Source organism: Mya arenaria, chromosome 9 (genome assembly GCF_026914265.1).
Source record: "Mya arenaria isolate MELC-2E11 chromosome 9, ASM2691426v1".
Lineage (NCBI taxonomy): Eukaryota > Metazoa > Mollusca > Bivalvia > Myida > Myidae > Mya > Mya arenaria.
In genome coordinates this window covers 61,537,897-61,556,911 of record NC_069130.1, presented here as the reverse complement: position 1 = coordinate 61,556,911, position 19,015 = coordinate 61,537,897, and the positions used below count along the sequence as shown (strand labels likewise).

At 37.6% G+C, this 19,015-nt stretch overlaps 1 protein-coding gene across 4 annotated transcripts in view; it reads right to left on the bottom strand.

The window, feature by feature from the left end:
* The window catches only part of LOC128246931 (polyhomeotic-like protein 2), a 33,244-nt gene that overhangs the window by 3,852 nt on the left and 10,377 nt on the right, over positions 1-19,015 (bottom strand). Inside the window, exons 5-19 of one of the 4 annotated variants that reach the window (XM_052965488.1) lie at positions 13,618-13,714; positions 12,690-12,820; positions 11,855-12,049; positions 11,317-11,401; positions 10,698-10,768; positions 10,311-10,428; positions 9,496-9,627; positions 8,872-8,975; positions 8,212-8,422; positions 7,697-7,920; positions 7,126-7,299; positions 5,980-6,106; positions 4,927-5,082; positions 2,287-2,360; positions 1,705-1,857 (exon numbers count right to left, since the gene is read on the bottom strand). In XM_052965488.1, the coding sequence (XP_052821448.1) occupies positions 1,705-1,857; positions 2,287-2,360; positions 4,927-5,082; positions 5,980-6,106; positions 7,126-7,299; positions 7,697-7,920; positions 8,212-8,422; positions 8,872-8,975; positions 9,496-9,627; positions 10,311-10,428; positions 10,698-10,768; positions 11,317-11,401; positions 11,855-12,049; positions 12,690-12,820; positions 13,618-13,714 (2,052 nt within the window). The remainder of the gene's footprint in view (positions 1-1,704; positions 1,858-2,286; positions 2,361-4,926; positions 5,083-5,979; positions 6,107-7,125; positions 7,300-7,696; positions 7,921-8,211; positions 8,423-8,871; positions 8,976-9,495; positions 9,628-10,310; positions 10,429-10,697; positions 10,769-11,316; positions 11,402-11,854; positions 12,050-12,689; positions 12,821-13,617; positions 13,715-19,015) is intronic. The other 3 variants (XM_052965490.1, XM_052965491.1, XM_052965492.1) reach the window with 3 other exon arrangements.

Genomic DNA, 19,015 nt, shown 5'->3' with positions numbered 1-19,015 from the left:
AAAAGTGATCTCAAGGCCATCATACCGGCGTATGGGCTGCCGGACTAAAAGTGATCTCAAGGCCATCATACCGGCGTATGGGCTGCCGGACTAAAAGTGATCTCAAGGCCATCATACTGGCGTATGGGCTGCGGGACTGAAAGTGATCTCAAGGCCATCATACTGGGGTATGGGCTGCGGGACTGAAAGTGATCTCAAGGCCTTTATACCTGCGTATGGGCTGCGGGACTAAAAGTGATCTCAAGGCCATCATACTGGCGTATGGGCTGCGGGACTCAAAGTGATCTCAAGGCCATCATACTGGCGTATGGGCTGCGGGACTCAAAGTGATCTCAAGGCCATCATACTGGCGTATGGGCTGCGGGACTAAAAGTGATCTCAAGGCCATCATACTGGCGTATGGGCTGCGGGACTAAAAGTGATCTCAAGGCCTTCATACCTGCGTATGGGCTGCGGGACTAAAAGTGATCTCAAGGCCATCATACTGGCGTATGGGCTGCCGGACTAAAAGTGATCTCAAGGCCTTCATACCTGCGTATGGGCTGAGGGACTAAAAGTGATCTCAAGGCCATCATACCGGCGTATGGGCTGCCGGACTAAAAGTGATCTCAAGGCCATCATACTGGCGTATGGGCTGCGGGACTAAAAGTGATCTCAAGGCCATCATACTGGCGTATGGGCTGCGGGACTAAAAGTGATCTCAAGGCCATCATACTGGCGTATGGGCTGCGGGACTGAAAGTGATCTCAAGGCCTTTATACCTGCGTATGGGCTGCGGGACTAAAAGTGATCTCAAGGCCATCATACTGGCGTATGGGCTGCGGGACTAAAAGTGATCTCAAGGCCATCATACTGGCGTATGGGCTGCGGGACTGAAAGTGATCTCAAGGCCATCATACTGGCGTATGGGCTGCGGGACTGAAAGTGATCTCAAGGCCATCATACTGGCGTATGGGCTGCGGGACTAAAAGCGATCTCAAGGCCTTCATACCTGCGTATGGGCTGCGGGACTAAAAGTGATCTCAAGGCCATCATACTGGCGTATGGGCTGCAGGACTAAAAGTGATCTCAAGGCCATCATACCGGCGTATGGGCTGCGGGACTAAAAGTGATCTCAAGGCCATCATACTGGCGTATGGGCTGCGGGACTAAAAGTGATCTCAAGGCCATCATACCGGCGTATGGGCTGCGGGACTAAAAGTGATCTCAAGGCCATCATACTGGCGTATGGGCTGCGGGACTAAAAGTGATCTCAAGGCCTTCATACTGGCGTATGGGCTGCGGGACTAAAAGTGATCTCAAGGCCTTCATACTGGCGTATGGGCTGCGGGACTAAAAGTGATCTCAAGGCCATCATACTGGTATGGGCTGCGGGACTAAAAGTGATCTCAAGGCCATCATACTGGCGTATGGGCTGCGGGACTAAAAGTGATCTCAAGGCCATCATACTGGCGTATGGGCTGCGGGACTAAAAGTGATCTCAAGGCCTTCATACCTGCGTATGGGCTGCGGGACTAAAAGTGATCTCAAGGCCATCATACTGGCGTATGGGCTGCTGGACTAAAAGTGATCTCAAGGCCTTCATACCTAACCGGTATAGGGGTGGTGGGACAAAAGTAAGAGCTCAAGGGGAAGCAAGTCTAATGTACTAGGTCTAGGCTATTATACCTTCAGATGGAGGGTAAAAAGTACATATGTTCTTACATTCCATTTCGTGGGGCTGACGTGTGGTGGCATGTATTCGCCCTCCATCTGTAAGTCAGGGGGTGGGGTGTTGCGGGGGTGGTCAGGTGTTGTGGCGGGGGACGGTGTCTCCTCTTGGCTCATTGAGCTGCTCTGGTCTTCCAACTCTCCCATCTGTTTATATCATGATCATATTTTAGTAATATTTTGCTTTCCCAACATGAGAATTTAAATGACAAATGGTTGTTTTCTTATTCAAGTAAAGCAAAACACCTATTTTACAACATTGTATTCTTGTCTGAATGAATGTCAATATTGGCTATAAAACCGGAAACAAGAAAGCATCTTTGGCATATCTAATATTTTTTCCCCCAAAGAAACCTTTTAACATCCTGATAATTACACAGACACTTTTGCAAATTCAGTTAATGAAACAATTTTCCATATTCACATTTAGATACAGAAAATTACAACAGGAAGTTTTCTTTAAATAATCAACAACAAAAGACCATTTTTTACAAAAAATAACAACATATGGTTTTCTATAGACAGAAATTACAACAGACAATTTTCGCTAAACAATAGATTAAATATTCTACAAACCAGGGAACTCGAACTGGCCAGTCTGTTTCCTCTCCAGGACTTCTTGCCTTTGCGCTTCCGCTTTAAAGACCGTGCTGTAAACAAAATGTAAAGACCGTATTGTAAATATGTGTATAGACCTTGCTGTTAACAATATGTTAAGACCGTAATGTAAACTTGTGTATAGACCATGCTGTAAACATGTGTATAGACCTTACTGTAAATATGTGTAAGGATTGTACTCTAAACATTTGTATGGACCATACTGTAAACAATATGTATAGCCTGTGCTGTAAATATGTGTATAGACTGTACTGTTAACATGTGTAAAGAATGTACTGTAAACAAGTGTATAGACAGTACTGTAAACATGTGTAAAGACTGTGTTATAAATATATGTAGACTGTGCAGTAAACATGTGTAAAGACACGGCTGTAAACATGTGTAAAGCACAGAAGTTTAATTGCGTGATATCAAAAAATTATTGTAAATTCAAAAAATGTTCATGTTAAAGCAAAGGTCTCAGGAATTTAACCTCAATTGATTCCAACTTGAACCATTATTATAAACTGGTATTGAACAAAACTTTTGAATGTATCTGCAAAACATACCTTGTATTTGAGAGTTATGATTATTTTATGAGCATGTTGTAGAATACTTTGAACAGTATAACAAGTACTTTTAATATTTCGTATAACGTAACACCTATAATCCATTATTTTATAATTATCATTCGCGAAACTGTATTTACAATTATTGACTACTAAATATACGTAACTATACAAATGAGCTGCATCAAGCGATTTGGGTCTTGTGGACTAATTTTACATAACTGACATGACATAAACTTTAAATAATAAGAGCTGTCACAGAGACAGCGCGCTCAACTATTACGCCACTTTTCAGTGTAAGGATTGAAAAGTTTTGGCGAAACATGGATCATTGTAAAATTAGATTAGGTTTCAATGCAATACAATCATGATGTATTTGCTGAGATATTAACATGAATGTGGTTACATGCAAAATTTTAAGCAGAAGTCCAATAATAAAGGGCCATTACTTGCAAAATACAGTTATCTTACTTGGTTATCCAAGTAAGTTGGGTGGTTGAGTACCATTGTATAAAGTCTCAATGCAATACATCAAGTAGTTGCTGAGATATTAACCTTTGTGTGCTAACATGCAAAAACTTAACCAGAATTTCTAAGTTGAATAAAAAAGGGTCATTTTTTTAATTAAATGCAAACTAGAGTTACCTAACTTGGTTAATTAAGTAAGTTGGATAGTTGAGTACCATTGTGTAAAGTCTCAATGCAATACATCAAGATGTTAACCTATGTGTGCTTACATGCAAAACCTTAACCAGATTTTCTAAGTCAAATAATAAAGGGTCATTTTTTGCATTAAATGCAAACTAGAGTTATCTAACTTGGTTAATTAGGAAGGTTGAATGGTTGAGTACCATTGTATAAAGTCTTAATGCAATACATCAAGTAGTTGCTAAGATATTAACCTATGTGTGCTTACATGCAAAACCTTAACCAGAATTTCTAAGTCAAATAATAAAGGCCCATTATTTGCATTAAATTCAAATTAGTGTTATCTCACTTCATTTATTAAGTAGGTTCGATAGTTGGGAATACATATCTAAAGCTTCAATGCAATACATGATGTATTTACTGAGATAATGACTTAAAGGTGCTTACATGCAAAACCTTAACCAAGGCGTGACGCCGACGCCAAAGACACAGCCGACGCCGATGCTTGGTTGAGTAGTATAGCTCTCCTTATTCTTCGAATAGTCGAGCTAAAAACACATATACTTTGAGGACAAACAAATAATAAACAAATACTATAAATCATCAGGGCTGACTTTCTTGTAAATATGTTCCACTATTAAGTATTTTTGTGCCTAATTCCCCAGGCCTCTAGAATGCCATTTTCATGAAAAGAAAAAAGTGTACCAAAGATGGTGGGGACTATAAATAAAGAAGATCAAGGTATTTTTCATTCTGAATATGCTAATACTAGAATTCATGTAATAAATAAAATGTGATATGCTGTATTGATAATGCCAACAATTCATACATATTTTATAAATTCTTATAAAGAATTTTTCGAATATATTGTTTATATATATCGTGTTAATTTGAAATATTATTTCCTTCTGGCGTTAATCTCTTATGAAAGGGTCGTCACCTATTTCCCTATAGCTGACTGACAGCCCTGATGGTCATGAAGAAATATATCATTGAGGCTTTAGGAAACTTGTTTACGTGAGATCGGTATATAAATGCACCTGCATATGAAAACACAATGATGTCATAATAGTCACATCATGCCACATGACCCAGTTTGACCAGATACAGCTACATTATAATTTACAAATAATTTATCACATATCTTGCAATACTTACTATACCAACCAAACAAAAACAGATGTTTAAAATAATTGTGCTGACTACAAAAGAAGCCCTCTTTCTCACAAACAATATCACAGTAAATCAATACGACCATCCAAAATTAAATGCTGTACCAAAACAGAGAAGGAAATTAGGTTGAACTGTCACAAACTTCCAGTAAATGAAAATTGAATACTTAAATCATCTTAACAAAACTGTAACAGCAAAACAAAAATCTGTAACTATTGAATTTCAGTACCATCTTTATGCCGGCCAGGAAATTGATGAAGACGTTTTGTACACCCTACGTTGAAACGCTTAGCGCAAGATTTTGAGCAGAATCTTTGGCCAAGGGTGTGACTTGAAAAAACTGTGTTACAGAATTCACACTGCATGGCCTGGCCATTTAGAGGTCCTGCAGTGGAAAATAGGAGGATACTTTTAAGTGGATGACGATGTTTAATGTGCAACATACTAATGAAATGGGTACAGATAGATTCTGACTAAATTTAAAAAAACATATATTATGAATAAGTGAATTACTACATAGTACATTATTCAAATAAAATACATCATCGGCAACCCAGATATTTCGAACAATACACTAGTACTGTGGGAAAATTGACTGTCAAAATCTTGTTACATGAATATTAATAAGGTTTGGTCTTCTTCCAATGAAGTTGCATGTTAAACTTTTATAAATCTTCAACTTAATTAATGAAGTCATACACAGGTTTTGTAACTTGATATAAAACCGAACACATAATGAAATTTCATTGGCTTAGATTCTGAAAAGGTCCCCAATCAGCACCAATGAAACTGTCTTATTAATTATTCCTGATCATCCCAGACCCACGCTATACATTGTTTTCAGTTAAGCTATCACCCAACTTGTCCATGAAATATGTTTGCAAGCCAAAGGCTCCCTTACTTACACATTTCCTGAACTTGATGAATAATATTGTGTATTATGACAACTTGTGACAGATACAATATCTTAAGAGATTTTTAGTAACATGTCACAAGGAACTCAATGAAGCTGAGCATAATAGTGTACCGAGGGTCTCCAGAGATGCTTAAATAATGAACAGACACAATTAATATCTTTCAAAATATAACCAAGTTTTTCATAAAAATGCCAATGGTCTTCGTATTGCCTTAAGTTTTTAAATTAAAGAAGTAGTCTTGTAGAAAAGTTCAAAGAAATTACATATTTTCATACTTTTAAAGTTTAAACTGTGACAACTTCTCTTAACTTGTATGATTAAGTTTTAAAAGGAAGTAATTAAGCCATTTTATCATCAAGGTTCACCTTGTTCCTCGTGACTGTCCTCATCCTGATCCATATCATCCTCATCCAAGGAAATAAGGGAAGATTGTTCCACTGGCTGACCAGGCTTTGGAGGAATAAACTCTGTCAGCAGAGAGGACCTTTGAACCTATATAATTCAAGGGAAGTAATTCAGTAATATGATAATAAGTAAAGGGGAATAATAAGAATGATCCCATAAGAATAACAGGTAATTATACCACTGGGTGACCTGGTATGGGAGGTATGAACTCCCATTTAGGCATTTAGTTAGGCAGGATGACTTCTGAACCTTAAAAAATGGAGGAAGGTTACTCACTACTATAATATATAAAGAAAAGTTTAAAATATCTTATGATTGGATTGAATCATTGCTCCACTGGCTTGCCTGTTCTAGGAGGGCTAATCTTTGACTATAATTCATTACCAATCAAAATCTATAATTGAAGTATTACAATCAAGGGATTAAGAAAACATAGACATGACATGTTTGTAAAACGATTTAACAGTAAACTTTCAAACTTGTACCACGCTTATAGACTGTATGAAGCAATAATCGTTATACATTAATCCTGCATAGCAATGTCCATGCTCTCCACGAGATCCTCGTGGGTATAACTGAGAGTTATGTGACGTCACACAGTGTGACTCTTTGATCTGAAGCCAATAGAATGTGTTTATTCAGTTCAATGCATGTATAAAATGGTGTTTTAATTAACTTGATGAAGGATTTACACTTATAGGCGTAATTAATAAGTTTATGACCATTGATTACTACAGATAAATTAATAAGTGGTAAAATGCAAACATGAAGAAAAAAGGCAGGTTAAACAAACATGTAAATAAAATGTAAAAATGGTCATTTTCTATGTATTCGGACAGCGAAAAAAATAATTAATTTAAGGTGTTCGAACTCTTAGGTGAATTACTGTAGTTATTTTTATTTCACTTTACTAGTAATCTATACAGTGTAATGACACAGGCTCAACAGACAAGGCACCAGAGGCTCCTTTGTAACAAAACTCTCAATACATATGCTAGGGTGTGTGGATTCACAATGGCATGCTGTCTCTCTACAGGGTCACGTATGACCTGTTAAGGGATAAAAAATATTGCAGTGGACTTTAATTCATATTGACACCTCCTTACCGGGAAAGGTTCTGGACCCTCTTGTATGACAAAACCCTCAATGACATGTGTTAGAATGTGGGGTTTCACAATGGCACGCTGCCTTTCCACATGTACGGGATGTTCGGAGGCTATGATGCTTGGACGTGGCTCTAGGGGCAGATCTGGTGGTGGGGTTGGCTTCTCAGGAATAACCTGTAGAAGATACATTGACATATAGTCAACATATGATAATTTCCATTTGTTAATTCTAAAGAGGTTTGCTAACTCATACAAACACATGAGACCTTTTTTGGTATTGAAGTAAAAAAAACTTTAAACAATAAATAAGAATATTTTGAATTCCTAAATAGATTTTCATCACATAAATATGGCCATTTTTAAAAGTGTTAATAACATTGTACATTAATTAAGAATATTTCCTGAATAAATTTTTATCAGTGGATTAATAACTAACTTCACCATTAAACACATAATGCTTATAAAAATATGGACATAGATAGATGGTTACTTATTCAAAATCTTACATTAAATAAGAAAAGGATATATCATCAAACAGTATAAAAGGACAAAAAGAACATGTCACATATACCGGTTTCTTTTCAGCCGTTTCCACATCTGGTGTAGCCTCTACATTCCCTTGGTCCTGAGCTTCAGTGGCAGTCTCATCAATGGTAAGCTTTTTTGGAACTTCTAACTCTGAATCTGATTGGCTCTTCATGTCAGGTGACCCCACCACAGAAGCCAATGAGGTTGGAGTAGAAGGTTTTGATTGACAGGAAGGGGTGGAGTCAGGTCTGCTCTGATTGGTTGCTGCTAAACAACAGAATTAGAACATAATGTTTAACACAGTAAGTAACATTTACATAGTATATGAGATGCGATACAAAATCCTGTTTTTGCTCACTACTTCATGTGGGTTTTGAGGGCAATTTTAAACATATTCATGATAAATCAAGTGACTTAGTCAATTTAATTGTCCTGAATAACGCTTTTTTTCTTGTAAACATTTTTGTAAAGTATCTTCAGGCAAAAGCATTTGAGTCTGATTATATACCGTAAGAGAGAACACAGAGCATTTTTCCTTTTAATTTTTCTCAATTCTACCTGTAGGTGTAGAAACAGCTGGAGAGGCCTTGCCAGACCCTTTAGGGCGCCCTTTTGGCTTAGCCATAGGGTTGGTTCCTGGTTTGGCCAAACCTCCTGAGGCACTATTAGGGGGGACTTTGGCAGTGGTGACGGTTTTGGACATGGAGGGTAGCAAGACTTTTCCTGTCTGTGCTGCTGTGGTTTGCTTCTGTATTGGCATGGATACAGTCTGCAAAATGAACATCACAGTCTACATGTATCTATCTGCTTGGTAATTTAGTTGACAAATGTCATAATGGTTCTTTGGACAGTTTTACTAATATACATTTAGTTCCTGAATACTATATTTGTTTTTACAACTTACCTTTTTGGACAATCAAGTATTTACACAAAGATTTAAATGACAGATCAATGGTAGCTTTACAAGTATAGGCATACATTGAAGGCATTGGCCAGCTGCCGTTGGTTCATGATTGACACCAACTTGCATGTATGGCTTATCACATTTAATGGCGCTAGTAATTCTTAAAAAATCTTAAGCTTAAATTTCTCTAAATATGTTAGCATTTTGCTTTGTGGAGCTCTTTCTTAACACCAATGTTTATGGCAATCTGCACACCAAACACTTTATGCAAAATTAACACTGTGTTAACTATGCATCATCAAACAATCTGATACCTGAACATTTTGTTGTGTGGGGCTTTTGAAGCCTGTGTTCATAGCAGTCTGCATCCCCGTCATGAGATTTTGGGTCTGAACAGGATTGATATACAATTTCTGACCTGAAATGGAAAAGTTAACTCCGGAATATCTGTGTGCACATAGACATAGAGCTAAGAGAAAGCAAATTTGTATGAGGAATACTTTGCTGTTGGTTAACAAAAGTGTCGTGGAGTGAATGCCAATACAAGTAAATTTTGGATTTCTTTCTGTCAAATAAGAAGCATAACTAGCCTATTTCTAAAGCTTGAGTTATGTGCCTTGCTAAACATGCATGCATTGTATCTTGAACATTTTTCTGAGTTACAGCTAGGTTAAAGTTTGTGCACAACGAGCTTGACAAGAACAACAACAATGTATTCACAATACCTCAACTTTGAAAAACAGAGGAGCTTAAAAAGGGAATAGATATATTTTTAAGTGGTTAAGGCTGTTCCATGCAGTGAAACTATACGCGACTCAACAGAGTGACTAAACATAATAGTTTTCTGTTCTTTTTGGATGTAACACAAAAGGTTATAGTTCAACAAATAAAACTGCAAATCAAAGTTTAAGTTACCTTAATATGATATTAAATAGTACCTGTATTAAGTGTCTGTGTATTTCCCTGTGCTAACATGATGGGCTGGTTGGGGAAATGTTGAAGCTGTGAGGCCATAGCTTGGATCATCTGATTGGTAAATACAGGCTGGGAAGAAATCAGCTGGGCGTTGCCTGAAATATCACATGTGTTCCCATTTATTTAAAATATTCCATGCCCGATATATCACATAAGTTCACATAGATAAAAACATCATGGTCAAAATATCACATACCGGTATGTTCACATTGATAAATATTCCATGGCCAAATATTCCATGTATTCACATTGATAAAAATCTGTGTATAACTAAACATCACCCGATGATAAATGAATGATAAAATAATGGGACAAGGTGAAACAATTTTAACAATAGTCCAATAACTTGTACTGTTCAAACCATCACATCTCCATATATTATGTTCATATTTCCATTAACAGTAGTTTAAGAATTATTCTGTGGACAAACATATTCTGCTGACAAACATTGTTTGAAAAACAAAGAAGAACTAAAGAGTGCCAAGAAGCTAATGCCAACAGATGTCAGTCTTTTCCTAGTCAAACCAAGGGCAAACTATGACTATTATCAAAGCCAGATGTGTATGCCTTACTATACATTGGTGTATTGTCTCTGCCATTTAAAAGACTTGAACGATTTTTTAGATATGACTTATATTTAAGATTTGTAAAATCTTCCAACAACGACCCAAAGGCTATGGTATATCTTAGATTGTTTTCTTTGGAAAAAAGACAAGCTAGGAAAATAACTAAATGAATACTTGTCATCGTTTGTCAAGAAGGATCTGTTATGACCCACCTGTGTTGCTGACAATACACTGAGGCTGAGAGAATCGAATCGTTCCCTGGGAACTGTTCAGCTGGATCTGACCTTGACCATTGTTAGTCGCCATGCTGATCTGCTGGCCCTGCTTGGACTGTGATATAATACATTGTCAATTCTAGAATAAATATAACTGTAAGGTGAAGTGAAACTGTTTTTTCTGATTATCATGTATTTTCTTCCCTTATGTCACAAAATGACTTTACTTATTAACATTAGTACTTTAATAACCAGCATAACCATAATTTTACGCTTCTACACGAGGATTTATCAACTTGCATTCTTCTGCTGAGTTAATGAGTCTCTTAAATTTTTGTTGTCAATGATTTTTACATGCATAATCCGAGATAAGTGATTTCCTACCTGCAGTTGCCCAAATGTCTGACCAGTAGCATAAGCCTGTGTGGTCTGTAACTGCCCCGCTGATATTACACCTAAACACATGAGAGTAATGGAATCAGCACGGGGGACAAACAAACATTTAACCTCTTTAGTATAACATCATAAAAGAGTAGATATTAAAACATTTTTGATTCGTCTCTTATTGGGACCAGCATATTTCTGCCTTTTTAGAAATGAATCAAACATTCCTTGGTTTGTTTTTCAGGCTATATATACGATTATAAATACAAACAAATTTAAAATATCTGGCAGATCAAACACAAAACTACTTCAATGAAACACATTTCTAGCATTTTTGCCACAATTATATTCTTCACAGATAAGTTCTTCACAGCCTGATACAAACTTGGCTAAAACCCTAATACAAGGTGATCAACACCATGTAAACCTAACATGTAACTCATCAATAACTACATCAACTGACCTATTTGACCCTGTAGCAGACCCCAGGCCTCTCCATGTAAACCTAACATGTAACTCATCAATAACTACATCAACTGACCTATTTGACCCTGTAGCAGACCCCCGGCCTGTCCATGTAAACCTAACATGTAACTCATCAATAACTACATCAACTGACCTATTTGACCCTGTAGCAGACCCCCGGCCTGTCCAAGGATGATGGGTTTTCCACCAATCATAGCTGTCGCCTGCGCTTGTTGCACCTGGACACAAGGAAAGCATGAACACACTTAGTTTTACACACATTGGTAAGACCATGATTGATTTCATGCTTGTGATTATACACTTTCAATTTGCTTTTCCCATATCATTTTACAGTAAAAACCCTCTATTGAGACCACCTATGAGACTTTGAGAAATGGTCTTAATAGCAGGGTTGTCTTATTAATGAGTTTGTGCTGATTAGGTTAGTGAATGGTCAAGTGGTGGAATTCATTAGATTTATACTATATGTATATGTACATGTATTACTTGGTTTTTACTGTACAACTAAAAATTTCATTGTCATTGTCTTTTTGTTATGTAATTTTTCTTCATCTAGCCTAAATGAATTAAAAATTAAGCATCTCAACAGGGTTTTTTTATTATTATTTTGTAAAACAATTTGCCTGTTAAATTATAAAAGTTTCTCAAGTTACAGTACAATTATTTCCCACCTGTCCCAGGTAATTAGGCTGCTGCTGCTGATTTTGTTGCTGTCCAGCCTGTTGCTGATTCTGTTGTTGTTGTTGGCCAGCAGGCTTTGTGCCTGCCACTGCTGTTTTGTTGGTGTTGTTGCTGGCAGTAGTTGTTGTTGATCCTGGCTGGGAGGTCATGGTTGATGCAATACTCATCACATTTGGTGTGGTTGGCTTGAACAAAGATGTATTTATTTCATTCTTTTGAAAAACAACAATCAACAATCATTTATTTGAAAGAGACAGCAGTATACTGGGGAATAGCTCTGCAATACATACATTAAGAGTTATGGACCTTGCTAAACAAGTGGGTATTGTCGCTGGCAACATGTGTATCAAGCTTCAATTGAATAATTTGAATGGTTTTTGACCAATATTAAAGTTTCTGCACTATAACGACCTTGACAAAAACAAGGCTATATCAATACCTTAACTTCAACTCTTCAAAATTCAGAGGAACTAAAATGAAGAAAAGTTACAAGAGCCTACACTAGTCACCATGTAAATACACTTTTTACATCAAAAGCCAGCTTCTGAGAAGGCGCGTAGCACAAAACAGACGTAGCTCCATGTGTTTGTATATGGAGTTCAAACCGTCTAGCTCTGAACCTTGGAAGTTACAAATTGAATGTTACAATATCCACCCATTCAAAGATCTAAAGATTTCATAAAGATCCTAAGATGTCATCCAAACAAACTTTTGACACTAGATTATTGTGAGATTTGGAATTCATTTGTAGTTCTAAAAATAATGTTTATAATAATTGGTAAACTTCCATTATGAGGTATTAACAAAACATAAATTTTGGCTCACTGTAGTGGGTTGTGACATCCCAGCCCCTGGAGTGAACATGCTAGTGTTGGGCCGCCCCTGCATAGCGATCATGTTGGCCATGTTTATCTGCTGGGGATTCATACTCATCACATTGGCTTGCTGCATTGCTGCTGTAATGGGTTATAAATGAAATTAATCTTACCTTTGAAAAGGATTAATTCATGTTAAATCATGCAACTTGAAACTATTAACTTGAACAGGTGAAACTAGATCTACCACATGAGTGATGGCTAGCCCCACAGGCTGCCTTAACACAAGGTTTGTTTTATTGTAGAATAGATGATTCATGATAATGTCAAGAAGTAAGGTCAATGCAAAATATTTCTGCATTCAACATATTGACCATTTGTACCCAATAATAAATCTGTGTAAGAGATTTTCATCACATACTACCTTACATGGTTATCATCAATGCTGAAGGGTGAGATAAAGGGCAAGTAACTAAAACAAGTCGGCCATGGTTGATGAAAAATATGCCAGACACTAGTACACTTCATGGTGGTAATGTGTAACATGTGTGTGAGCAATCCATAGTTCATTATGAAAACATCCACACCACAAAGTACCCATATTAAAGCAACAAAGGTACATAACTCAGTAGGGCATTTGAGAAGTATGCCGGACACTGCTACTCCTCATTGTAATAATGTGATACAAATGATAGAGCAATCCCTCTAAAAGAGATAAAACAATAATGCGCTCAAATAGTTCAATACACTAAGTGTAAAAATCATGTAAAAGGGCACATAACCCTTAAGGAGAGTAGGGCATAATACATCCCACCACTGCCACATTGCTACAGTGCGACAATCTGTGCATATAACAATAAGCCATTATTGCTTAGTCCTACCCTGTATGCTTTGTTTGGAATGATGTTCTATGCATAAAACAATAAGATAAGTCATACCCTGCATGTTTTGCAGCATAAATTGTTGCTGTTGATTGTAGGCAAACTGTGCCGGCATGAACGTCGGGCTCTGCATTGCCTGGTGTATAACTTGGACCTAAAAAAGGATAGTATTTTACACAGAAATTATAACTAAAACCAAACTTTAGAAAAATGAAGAAAATACTTTGCATTTTTACAAAAAGCAAATGTAAGTGAAACCAAGTTAGAATCTTAAAGAGAACAACTTACATGCACATTCATATGTACATGTCTTGAAAATCATATATTAAACTACATAAAATTTAACAGAAAACTGAGTTATATATAAAAAAATATATTATAAACGTATGGTACTAAAAAGTATGACACACAATATCAACAACACTAACATGATGTGTGTTTATAACTCGGTTATGCGTTGAATGATTGAACAACTTCGTAGCTTCAATTACGATAACTTTTAATGTGCATGTCCTTTTTTAAAACAAGGGAGCCAACTCTTGCATAAAAGTATAACGGAAGGGACCGTACTTAAACTACGGTATAGTAATTAGTATAGCCAATACTGTTACATCCTTTTTCCTTTAACATTGAATGTAAGAAAGCTTACTGCGGAATAATCTCACACTGAAATAAAGTTTAAATTTTACAAGAAATACATGATACGCATAAGCATAATAGTTCAAGTCTGTTATGGCTATTGACTAGATTAATCACCTTTAAAGAACATTTAAAATAAATTTGAACTATCAATATGTACATAAGTTAACACTTAAAGAGTCTGGTGGTAAGAACTGTCCTAGAAAGATCTTTACTAAGCACTTAACACTGGTGCTGGAATATTGAATAAGCACTTTGTCTCTAAGGATCTTATAAAATAATTATAGAAATGTATTATGCTTCACTTGTCAATTAAAATAAGACTTAACCTTACTATCTTTCTTATCTAAATTTTTAAAGTATATATTTCTGATTGGATTCTTATCAGACTGTGATACACTCTCAAAGTGAAGTGTCCTAAACTGTCTTGTGACTTATTTCACATAATCTTTAAATCTTAGCGGAACTTTAACTGTCCGTCCAGAACTAGTTTGTTTGGCCTCGTTTGGGAAACCACAATGGTCACTCGTCCCTGGCTCAGCAGCAGTAGTATTGGACCGATTCGCTTCAACATCTGTCTGCAGGTCGGGTATAGGATCAGTCTGCACCGGACCACTCGGTTGGTCAGAAGGATCGTTGTCGGCCCTAGTGAATTTCTCTCTCGATTGCCGAAGATGTCTTCTGTTGCGGTTGATAGTGGTACCATTTTCTGTCATTACATCGTATGAGCGTCTTTTCGGACTGTTGACAATCAAGCCTTTTTCCCATTTATCTCGACTGTTCTCAGGCTTGATTCTTACTGTTGTACCCATGTCTAGTCTTGGCAGAGGTTTTGCTGATCTGTCATAGTAAAACGATTGTTTTGCTTTGCTTTTGTCTAGATTTGTTTTCACATTTATTAGCGTTTTTGGCCTCAGCAGACTCTCTTTTGTGGGTAATAGTGTTCTTGTCTGCCTGTTCATGCTTTGTTCAGCTGGGCTGTATCCTGTAGACTGCAGAGGGGTATTTCTCAGGTTCAAAAGGGCTAACATTGGGTCAGTATGTGAATGTTTACACTTTTTGATGAGAAATTTTGCTCGTTTTACTGCACTTTCTGCTTTTCCATTCGATTGAGGGTATCTTGCAGATGAGGTCACATGTTCAAAATCCCACTGTAAAGTGAACTGTTTGAACTTTTCTGATTTGAATGTTTGAGCATTATCCGAAACTAACTGGTTTGGAATACCATGACGAGCAAAATGTTGCTTAAGTTTGCCGATGACACATCGCGATGTCATATCTTCCAGTTTGTCGATCTCGAAGAAATTACTGAAGTAATCGACTGTTACCAAGTAGTTATTATCATCCAAGGTAAAAATGTCTGTTCCGACTTTGGCCCATGGTCGGTCTGGTACATCATGGTTTAGCAATGGCTCTTTGCATTGCTTTCTGGCAAATGACTGGCACGCTTCACATTTCCCTATGAAATCTTTAATTTCAGATGTCATGTTTGGCCAAAACACACACTGCCGCGCTCGGTTGAGGCATCCTTCTACCCCAATGTGCGTGTGAATTTGGTCCAAAATGTCTCTGCGCATACATCGAGGTATAACGCACCTTTCACCGCGAAATATAATGTTGTTTTCTACAGAGAGTTCATCCCGAATATTGAAGTATGGCTTTGCTTCTGGTGGCGTTTCTTTCGAAATCCAACCGCATTTGATTTGCTCAATAACTATTGCTAATGTTGGATCCAGCTGGGTGGCTGCTCTAATTTTCTCTTGACGGCTTGGAGTGACTGCTAAGAAATCTGTCAAACAGACCGTTTCAACTTCTTTCTCAAATTCTGACTGCACGGACAGTACTTCACCTAAGCTTGTACTTTCACAACTGTTCTGTAGATACGCTCTCGACAGAGTATCAGCAATGTGCATGTCTTTCCCTTTCTTATAGATGATCTCAAAGTCGTACAGCTGTAATCTTAATAGCATTCTTTGAAGTCTCTTTGGCGCTTTATGCAATGCTTTCTTGCTGATCGTTTCTAATGGCTTGTGGTCGCTTTCAACAACCACTCGGCGCCCGTATGTAAACTGGTGAAATTTTTCAAAGCCAAACACAACAGCAAGTAGTTCCTTTTCTATTTGAGCGTAGTTCTGTTCCGTTGACGTCAGTGCTCTGCTTGCATATGCTACTGGCTGGCCTTCTTGCATCAGTGTCGCACCAAGACCGGTTTCCGACGCATCACACTGTAGAACTGTATTCAACCTGGAGTCAAAGTATCTCAGGACTGGAACATTGCACACTGCTGTTTTGATGTTTTTGAATGCTTCGTCATGTTCATGTGTCCAATTCCAGATTGCATCCTTGTGTGTGAGCGTGCGTATAGGCTCACATATATCACTCAAGTTGCCAAGAAACTTTGTGAGGTAATTCACTACTCCTAACAGTCTCTGGACAGCTTTCTTGTCACTTGGTTTCTGCATTTTCATGATTGCTTCAACTTTTGCACTATCTGGCTTAACACCATTTTCTGTAAGTAGATGTCCAATGAACGGCATTTCTGTTTTGTGTAACTCGAATTTGTCTTTGTTCAGCTTAATGTTTCTCTCTTTACACCGTTTGAGCAGTTTCTCTAGTTTTCTGTCGTGATCCTTCACTGCGTCCTGGAAAGTTTCGCCTTTTCCATATATTAGAATGTCATCCGCTATAGGTTTAACACCATCTAGTCCTTCCAGATTTTTCTCTAAAAATTGCTGGAAATATTCTGGGGCTGGGGAGATTCCAAAAGGCATTTTGTTCCATCTGTATCGTCCGAATGGCGTTTCAAATGTTGTTAAATAACTTGATTCTTCGTCCAATTTGACGTGCCAAAATGCATTTTTCACATCACATTTGCTGAAGACTTTTGCTTCACTTAGTTCTGGTAGTAAATCTTCAATGATCGGCAGGGGATAGTGGCTTCTTTTAAGAGCTTTGTTTAGTGGTTTGGGGTCTATGCAAATTCTTAATTTACCACTTGGCTTTTTTACTACAACTAGGCTGGATACCCAATCTGTTGGTGTTTCAACTTTGGTGATGATGTTAGCTTTTTCCATTCTTTGCAATTCACATTTCAGTTTCTCTTTTAAACCTAATGGAACACGTCTGACTGGCATTTTCACTGGAGTCACCAAATCATCAATTTCTAGATGTAGTTCTTCTTCAAAAGTACCTTCGCCTTGGAAAACATCACTGTAATTGTTCTGGATCTCTTGCATGTGCAACTCATTTTCCTTTTCTACATGACAAATGTTTTCATATTGGATTTTTACCAGTTTCATTCTTTGGATGGCAGCAAGTCCAAGAAGTGGGGCAAATTCGTCATCAACAACGATAAACTCTACCGTGTATCTGTCATAAGTCTTTGGGTTTTTGAGTGTCAATTTACATGTACCATACGTTTTCATCTCAGACCTGTCATACATTCTAAGCGTATTTGCTTTCAATTCAATAAGCTCTTCCGGCACGTATGTTTTTGGAATGAGGTTTGCTGTTGCTCCACTATCTAATTGGAACTTTACTGTTTTCTGAACATTGACGACAAGCATGGAGGCGAAAACTTTGGACCTTGTTCCATTGCTGAGTGTCATAATCTCAAAGTCATTCTCACTCTCCGAACTATCGTCAACATCAAATTGTCTGACATGTCTTTGCCTGTGTGATCTCGGTTTCTGCTCTATTTGTTGACATTCAGACGCGAAATGATTGTATTTCCCACATTTCATGCATTTCTTCCCAAAGGCTGGGCATTTACCTTTTGTGCAGAATTTACCACAATATTTGCATTTATTTATGTTTGGCGTTGGGTTTTTTGTCTTAGGTCTATACGTTTGCTTTTGTTTCACGTACTGCACTTCCTCTGTGGTACCACTTGCACCACTCATTGATTTGACCTTTGCTTGTGTTGATTCAGCAGCTCTGCATATGTCAATACACTTGTCAAGTGTTAGCTTATCCTCTTGCAGAAGTCTTTTCCGCACACTGTTCTCACGTATACCTATGACAATGCGGTCAGTAATCAAGCTCTCGGTGAGATTTGCATACTCACAAGTCTTTACTAATTTTCTCAGCCTCGAGACATAAGTGTCAAATGTTTCATCCTGTGTCTGTGTGCACATATTAAAATTGTACCTTTCATATGTGACGTTTGTTTTTCCAATGCAAAATGTCTCAAATTTCTCAATGACTGTTTTAATTTCAGTTTTCTCTTTCTCTTCAGCAAAATGAAATCCATCAAAAACATCCATGGCTTCTGGCCCTATGCATGTCAATAGAGTTGCGGTTCTGAGTTTTTCATCCTTTTCTGCGAGACCTGCCGCTATTTCATAGTTATTCCACGTACGCTTGAACTTTTTCCAGTTGTCACTGATGTTTCCTTCCATGTCAAGTTTAGGTGGAAATGGGATCATTGAAGGAACAGCCATGGCTAGTGGTATTGTTGTGGGTGGGGAAATTCACGGCTCGATGCTTTGCTCGTTTATAATGTTCTTTTACCTTCTGTTTCAATTTGACTGCTTATTTCAGAGAGATGCATGCCTTTACGATCCTCTGGCCACTTCTGACACCATGTTTATAACTCGGTTATGCGTTGAATGATTGAACAACTTCGTAGCTTCAATTACGATAACTTTTAATGTGCATGTCCTTTTTTAAAACAAGGGAGCCAACTCTTGCATAAAAGTATAACGGAAGGGACCGTACTTAAACTACGGTATAGTAATTAGTATAGCCAATACTGTTACAATGTGGATGGTCAAGCTTGCGCTTCCACTTTACAACCACGAACATGAGGGTGATA